This window comes from Xenopus laevis, chromosome 2L (assembly GCF_017654675.1).
Source record: "Xenopus laevis strain J_2021 chromosome 2L, Xenopus_laevis_v10.1, whole genome shotgun sequence".
In the NCBI taxonomy this organism is placed as follows: Eukaryota; Metazoa; Chordata; class Amphibia; order Anura; family Pipidae; genus Xenopus; species Xenopus laevis.
The window spans coordinates 146,007,776-146,015,434 of NC_054373.1; the positions used below are offsets into that span (position 1 = coordinate 146,007,776).

Consider the following 7,659-nt stretch of genomic DNA (forward strand, 5'->3'; position numbering starts at 1 on the left):
CAGACAGGTAGCCTTCAGTCACAGTGACTTTTATATTCCTGAGTGATACTCAGCTCTGCTATGGACTGGTGACAAAAAGGGAGTAAGGATGATGGTACACCCGGTGTACTGGTCCTATGATTCAAGGGTAGAGTAGGCTAAACTCTGTATGGGGGCAACAGCAAGACAAAGAGAGTTTTCGTAGCAGTTCAAGTGCTGTAACTTTTTTCACAAGGAAGCTGATAGTGGAGATGCCAGTCAGGGAAGGGATGGTGGGAAAACTGATACTCTCTACAGGAGGGAGGAGAACAAATCTTTAAAATCACAGAGAAAAACTGGGGAAACAAACACCAAATACAAGGTACCAAATAGCGGATCGTAAGACTTTTTCAAAGTGCAATTTTTTTGAGTCAGAGAAAATCCAGACTTATTAGGATTATCCAGTGCAAATCAAGATGTCAAGAAACATATTCAGGGACATCTGCCATTGACTTCTACATGACCTCGGAAGGTTTTCGCTGGAGTATTTTCAGATTTTTGGCAGTTTTGGGGTATAATAAGTCTCTAAAAATTCAATCTTTCAATCTAAAAATCGAGCTTTCCCCTTTAAAAGCTCGATCAGAAAAATCGAGGCTTCATAACTAGGCCCCAAAATGTTAGTGCTAAGGAGATCTATGTCTGATTTTTGTCTCATTTTCACAGTTACAAGTGCCCAGTGGAAAAGTGTTGCACTGTGAGAAAGTAATGTGGTGCAATCAAGTGCAAAAAACTGGCACAAATCACACTTTTTTAAGTGAGCCTCTATGTTTCAGCTACAATGAGCAAAAAATGCTAAAGATTATTTGTGAAGCAAATTTATTCAAAATCACCTACCACTTGCTGGGTTTTGTTAATTGCAATGATAATTAATTAATCTCACCATTACATCAGGATAGGTCAATTTTCTGCTTCTGAGATCTCCTGTTCTGGCTAAATGTGAAAGTGACTGACTGCCTAGTACCCACCTAAGAACCAACAAGGGTGATAAATCCTGAATGAGTCTACTGGATGCCTTTGGAGGAGACCTAAGCACATTTTGAAATAGGCCATGTAAATCGTTTTGTCAGTGATTCATTTGTAAAGAGTCAGGTTGGCCTGGAAAAAGAGTGACTCAGCAGGTAGTCAGATACAACAGTAGGGAAGTAGGACAATGGGAGGTAGAAGAGCTTAGTTTTCCATCCTGCAGAATAGCGTGTCCATGGATTTACTGCAGTCAGTGCATGTTCCATACAGTCTGTGACCTGAGACACATGAGGGCTGCACTTAGATAATTTTTGCCTGATTACTTTGCAGTCTGAAAAATGAAAGAAAAAAAACTTGATATGTAAAAATAAACATTTAAAACTGTATAAAGAACCATTACATTGCATGACAGATGGTTGATGGTAAGTAGCAAAACTGCAGTTATCATGCAATCTAATGTTTAAAATTTCCCTTAGCATATGTTCAACCTACATAACAGCCATCCTGTATAGTGAGGGTTCATTCATTGACTGGATGGGGCATTCATTTGCTACCGCAATAACACACGCATGTACTCACAGTCCAAGAAATACTGTTGCCCATAACTGTTTTGTATGTGCTTAGGGCATTTGTTCCAAATAGCATGGATGCTCTCGAGGGTGGCTTTTAGGTCTGTAGCTGGTGTTCTGTAAGTTGTAGGTTCAATGATGGAAACCCTGACGCCAAAGGGTTGAAGATCACGTCTGCGATAACAAAGAAAATCATAAATAAAACAATGACTTAGACAGGAACCTGTAGAATAAAAAGTGGTGAAAGTTATGGTCTTATGAAAACTCATCCTCTTAATCAGCGGAAATTTGTTTATTCAGCATAATATTCTGGTTTATTGTTCAAACATGTCCAATAACAATACAACAAATCACTTTAATTGTTTATTTGTGCCTAAACTGACATGTCCTCAGTTTGTACACTCACTGTTGAGTTCATCAGTGCAATATTAATGCAAGGCAATTCATTGGGGCATGAATTTTTTACAAATGAGCAGCTGCACTAACATCACAAACCATAACCCTGTAGTGTACAATGAATTCTTGACAAGTGGGTGCATTCTGCTTTCTGGAATCGTTTGATGAAGGCCCTTTTAGGGCCGAAACTAGAGGTAGGCAGAGTACACACGTGCCTAGGGTGCAAACTTTGGGGCACCAGGCACGTACCATCTCTGCTTCTTACCCCTAGTCTGGTCCCCTCTCTCCTCACTCTCATTGCTGGCTGTGAGCCTATTAGTGTGTGCATGCAACTATTCAGTGACTCGACTGGCCAGGTTGCGTACGGCACCTGGCTGGCCTGTTGCTGGGCTCTTTCAGCACAATAATGCCCCGTGCGAAAAAGCAAAGTCTGTACAGAATGGATTTCCTGGGAAAGGAGTGAAAGAACCAGAGTGGCCTACACAGAGTCATGACTTCAACCCAGCTAAACACTTGTGGTATGAACTGGAATGCCAACTGTGCAACTTGTCTAGTGTCCAACCACTCCAACACTTGTGGCTGAATGGCAGCAAACCAACGCAACAATGTTACTCTGACTGTGATAAAGCCTGGACATTTAATGTGTCATTAATCAGTCATGAATACCATGCTTTAAAGAATTACCTTAAGGAATCAGAAAATGCTTCTACCCCATGTCTGGAGATGCTGTATCCGCCTCCAATGAAAGCTAATCTACCCATGACACTAGACATGTTGATGATTCTCCCCTTTGATTTTCTAATAAGAGGCAGCACACCCAGCGTCACATCAATGGTACCCAGCAGATTTACATTTAGAACTTTAGAAAAATCCTCCTTTGTTAGCCATTCATTTGGAGCTGATGGAATCGAAGTGCCAGCATTATTTACCAATCCCCAGAGACCTGAGGGGAAAGCAGAAGATATAGTTGAGGGGGTACATTAAATATTAAGAAAATCTGTCATCCACATATCAGCGATACCAATCAATACCAGTCCAAGTGTGGGACTAGTATAAGGGTCAGCAGAGTTCCGCTTGCATTCTCCACTGTACCCTAGTCCAGCATATAGCTGAGTTCTGATCATTAAAGATGCAATATACTGAGAAATTTGCACAAATAAGAAAAAAAATTCACATTTCGCAATGTAATACTCTTCCTTAGACTCTTATTGCATTGCGAATTTTAATTGCGCATTGCCCACTTTTAAGAAGTACTTGAAGGTGTCTTAATCTTTTAGAGCAAACATAACTTTTTCAGTTAAAAGTTTTATTACATTTAATGCGCACTGGCAGAAAGTATAAAATTCGCAAACCTTCTACCCCTGTCGGAAGTGGTCGCTAAGCAGTTTCCGGATTCGCAAAAGCTATATTTAATTTGCACAAAGGCAAATTTGTTCGCACAAATGCATAACTTCGCTTTGTGAATATTTTTTATTTTTATTTAATTACATTCCCGCAAATATGTTCACTGGGTTAGTAGTTGGGAGGTTAAGGTCTCATCCAGGGGAAATTTATTGCTATTTTTTGCATAGCAAGTATGTTTTCTGTTGAAAATATGTACAATCCCAAATAAGATGGCATTAAGGAAAGAACATGAGGACAATGCTTTAAGTGTTCAGCAAGGTAAGGAACAATAACTATACTTTATGCAAAATATTGTACTTCAGTAACTACAACGTGATTGTTTTGTAAATGTCTTTCCACTTACAGTTCCCAATTTAATAGGGGCGATTGTGATGTGAAATTAGATCAATGTTTCCATTGTTTAAATTAAAATTGTGTGGAGGGTGACTGAGGCCTCCAACAAATCTTTAGCAAGTGTTTAGCTTCTCTGTCACATGCAACATCAAGGTTAAATAGTAATGTAAATAAGTAAACAGGTTGCCTTAGTAGACAAATTCATCAGTTGAACTCCCTCTCCAAGTTATTACAGTGGGGCATGCAAAAAGGCAAGTTATTCAAATTTACTTAAATAAAATTCATATTCTGACCCTGAAATAGCAATCAAATTGCTACCAGTGGCATAACTAGATGTTACTGGGCCCCACAACAAATTAATTTTAGGGCCCCCAACATATCCAGAGGTTGTCCTGTTTTTTCAATATTTATTGAAATTGTATATGAATTAGGGCCTCATGGGGCCCCTATACCTCCTGGGCCCCCTGCAGCCGCAGGGTCTGCTTCCTCTATAGTTACGCCCCTGATTACTACAATAGATTTAATTAATAGGTTTTATTTTTACAAATTTGTGGGTGTTGATTATACATATATATGGGAGTGAGGTGGTACAAAGAACAGGGAAAATAACATTATATGGAATGGTAACAAGCTACAGCGAAGTCTTGTGTGAGGGTCAGGTTTACTTTCAACTTCTGATTGGGCCTTTTTTCCTTACTGATTGTACAGAACCCCCTGCCAAAAATACCATTTATGGAAAAGTAGCAAGCCGTTACATTGATTTTATAAATTCACTAAGATCTGAAGCTTTGTCGCACTTCGCCAGGCGTAGTTTCACCAGCGCTACGCAAATTCATTAAAATGCGAAGTTGCGATCAGGGAGGCGAACGGTAGCAAAGTTGCGCTACAGTTACTTCGTCAGGCAAAGCGAAGTTACGCTCTTACAGTAATTTGCATACAGCGCAAAGTTAAAATATAATGGACGTACTGAATATGCTGCAGCAACTACATTACATTACACAAGCCCAGGAAACCTTTATAAAATAAAGGTTTCTATTGCCCTACACATGTGCCCACTGTATCGCTGAGTTGCCATAGGTTAGGAAATGTAGGGGGAAAGGAGGGTACCCTCAAAAAAATGTACTCTATTTTTCAGCCTATCACCCTTAAAAAAGTAAAAGACGCCAGCGTTGTTTGGGACTTAGAAAAAATGTTAACTATTTTTGGACAAACTCCTATCTATTGTATTGAACTTCGCCTGGTCTGACCTGGCAAAGTAAAGTCTGGCGCAAGAGGTAACGTTCAGTAAAATGCGCAAGTTAGTGAATTAGCGTAGTTACGCCCCTTCGCCATAGTGCAACTTCACCTGGTGTAAGGGTGTGAAGTAGCGCTAGAGTAGTCGAATACCCGTTAGTAAATCAGTGAAGTAACGAAATGACGTCACGCTGGCGAATTTGCGCTAGCGTTAGCAGCTTTGTGCTTTTGTGAATTTGCCCCATAGCCTCTCAAAAGCTCCATAGATTTGTATTGTTTATTGTGACACCATTAATATTTAATATTTGGTATTAAAATATGATCTACAAACAAGGTGGAAGCACAGGTGGAAAAGTTGGACATTACTACAATACATTATCAGCATACAACATCACCCATTTATTCTAGTAAATGCTTCATTTTAGAATTCGATATTCCTTAACAATGGTTGGCAAGAAAGACCAAAATGTGAATGGGCATCCATGTTGGGACATCATCCACTCTTTTGTTGTTTTCTAGTGCAGATGACTGCAAAACACAATGGGGAAAAGACTATAAGCCAGATAGATTGATTTATTAGAAAGTCTGATCGAACCTTTGAAGTCTTGAAAGTCTACCTCCATATGTAATAAAAGGCAAAGTTTGCAGTAACAAATAGCAACCAATAAGATATTTGCTTTTAAACAAGTGCTATGGATTATGGTACTTTGCAGCTTTTAGCAATTAATAATTGTAACCTTTGGGGTTCACTTACCTGTATCTCCTACTATACCAGTGACCCATTGAGCAGTGGATTTTACACTTTGGCTGTCAGTAACATCTAGTATCACTGTCTGCAGTCTACTTGATGCTTCCTTCTTCAGGGCCTCAGCTCCTATCTCAGTCAGACAGGCAGCAAGTACCTGCATCCCCCGTTTGTCCAGACTCTTTGCCAAATGGTTTCCAAATCCAGAGTCACAGCCGGTGATTAGCACATATTTATCTGTGAGAATCCTTAGCATTTGTCTCTGTCTGTTCCACCTGTACAGAAAGGAAAGGGCCAAAAGCAACAGCAGAAGGAGCCACATGTTGAGGAGCTAGTTCATGTAAGTAAAAAAAAAAAAAAGAATAAAAAAGGAAAATTGATTTAAAGGAAAACTAAACTTTAACTTTGCACTTTGAAAAAACAAAATTTAAAAATACATTTTATTGATAATTCTTATATATTCTTCATAATTAACCTGTTAAAAAAAAAGTAAAATAGTCCTATTTAAGTAGTAGGATAGGTGAATCCTGGGCATTTACTATGTTCCAGGAGAGCAGTGCAAGAGTTTGCTCCATGGTGTTTATGTATTTCTGCGCAGGACTGAATGGACTCTGTACTTTGTGCTGGACAGTCCTGTCCTTATAACCTGTTATAGGGCAAGTATAATGAAAGTACAGGGCTTCATTGCATCCTGGGTTTGCAAACTCTCCCTGAATTGTGCGTTCAATGACGTTCATGTTAGGGGATAGGTAGGGAAAGGGAAAGGGAAGCCTACATACTTCTCCCTTCAAGCTGCACTTGAGGCAGGGCATAAGTAAATCACCCCTTTAGTCTGTACTGCTTATTCTGTATGCAGTGGTGTAGAATAATGTGAAATTAGTGCTCTTATTTTACATAGTTAAGTTGAGTTGAAAAAGACAAAAGCCCATCTAGTCCAACCCCTCCAAATGAAACCCCAAGTGCACATATATATATATATATATATATATATATATATATACTATATATAAATGAATATCTATACTAAACTAACTGTAGATTTTACTATCACAACAGGCTTTGATATTAACCTTGTTCAAGAAACCATCCAAGCCTTTCCTAAAGGCATTAATAGAATCTACAATCACCTGGCAGGGCACTCACAACCTCATTGCCCTCACCGTCAGTAACCACCTAAGCTACTTCAAATGACAGTTCATCTCGTTTGCTGTCGCAGTATTTCCCATCGCAGTATTTCCCAAAGTTTTTACCTGGAAAACAGAATGGCTGGACTAAATGATCCTCCCTGGGCTGCAAACTAAACAATAAACTAGAGAAAGAAATGCTACAGCTACTTCTTGGCAATCCCAGCAGCATTCCTGAGCCCGCCTTATTTCAAGGATTCCAGATGTGTATTGCATGTGAGAGCTAATTACATTAGTGAGGATGCTTACAAGCACCACTGGCAAAGATGCTTCAAAGAAAACAAAGAACACTGTGTCATCAGCAAGGGCCCGGGGGTGTGGGGAGAATAGTTCTTAGTCTGGCCTGCCAACTATAATACAGTGTAATGAATAAAAGAGTCATTTTGTTATGGCTAATTGATTTGTTTTCCTGTGACAATGAAAAGCACCCTTATAATATGGGTACTACTAGTGGCCATTGCATAGTTTAGGTTTTTCAGGGTTGAAATTAGAAATTTTTAAACCACTGAAAAACATTACTCAAGCTCAGGGATACTGAGTATTGGGACTCTATGATGCAAGTCCTCCATGCATGTGAATTCCCACTTTGACCTGCATGGGGGTGCCTCCTAACTAATATATATCAGCTGTTCCACTATGGAAACACATTTACTGGCTCTAAGTTTCTTCTCAGATCAATCAATTTCATATTACTAACACATTCAAGACCCTTAACATGAAGTTCCTCATTATATCCCAGCTCTAATCTTAAAATACACTCCTTCAAGCAACCTTTGCTTTTCATCTCACTTTTTCCTTTCTTCTCCTTTCATCA

The 7,659-nt window shown here is 39.3% G+C and overlaps 1 protein-coding gene across 1 annotated transcript; it reads right to left on the reverse strand.

Moving 5' to 3' along the window:
* Positions 1-672: 672 nt before the first annotated feature.
* Positions 673-7,035, reverse strand: LOC108708581 (17-beta-hydroxysteroid dehydrogenase type 6). The gene is made up of 5 exons (XM_018247451.2): positions 6,912-7,035; positions 5,671-5,992; positions 2,631-2,889; positions 1,561-1,724; positions 673-1,312 (listed from the first exon to the last, which is right to left on the reverse strand). The coding sequence occupies exons 2-5, from the start codon at positions 5,981-5,983 to the stop codon at positions 1,104-1,106; spliced, it is 945 nt and encodes a 314-aa protein (XP_018102940.1). The 5' UTR covers positions 5,984-5,992; positions 6,912-7,035; the 3' UTR covers positions 673-1,103.
* Positions 7,036-7,659: the final 624 nt, after the last annotated feature.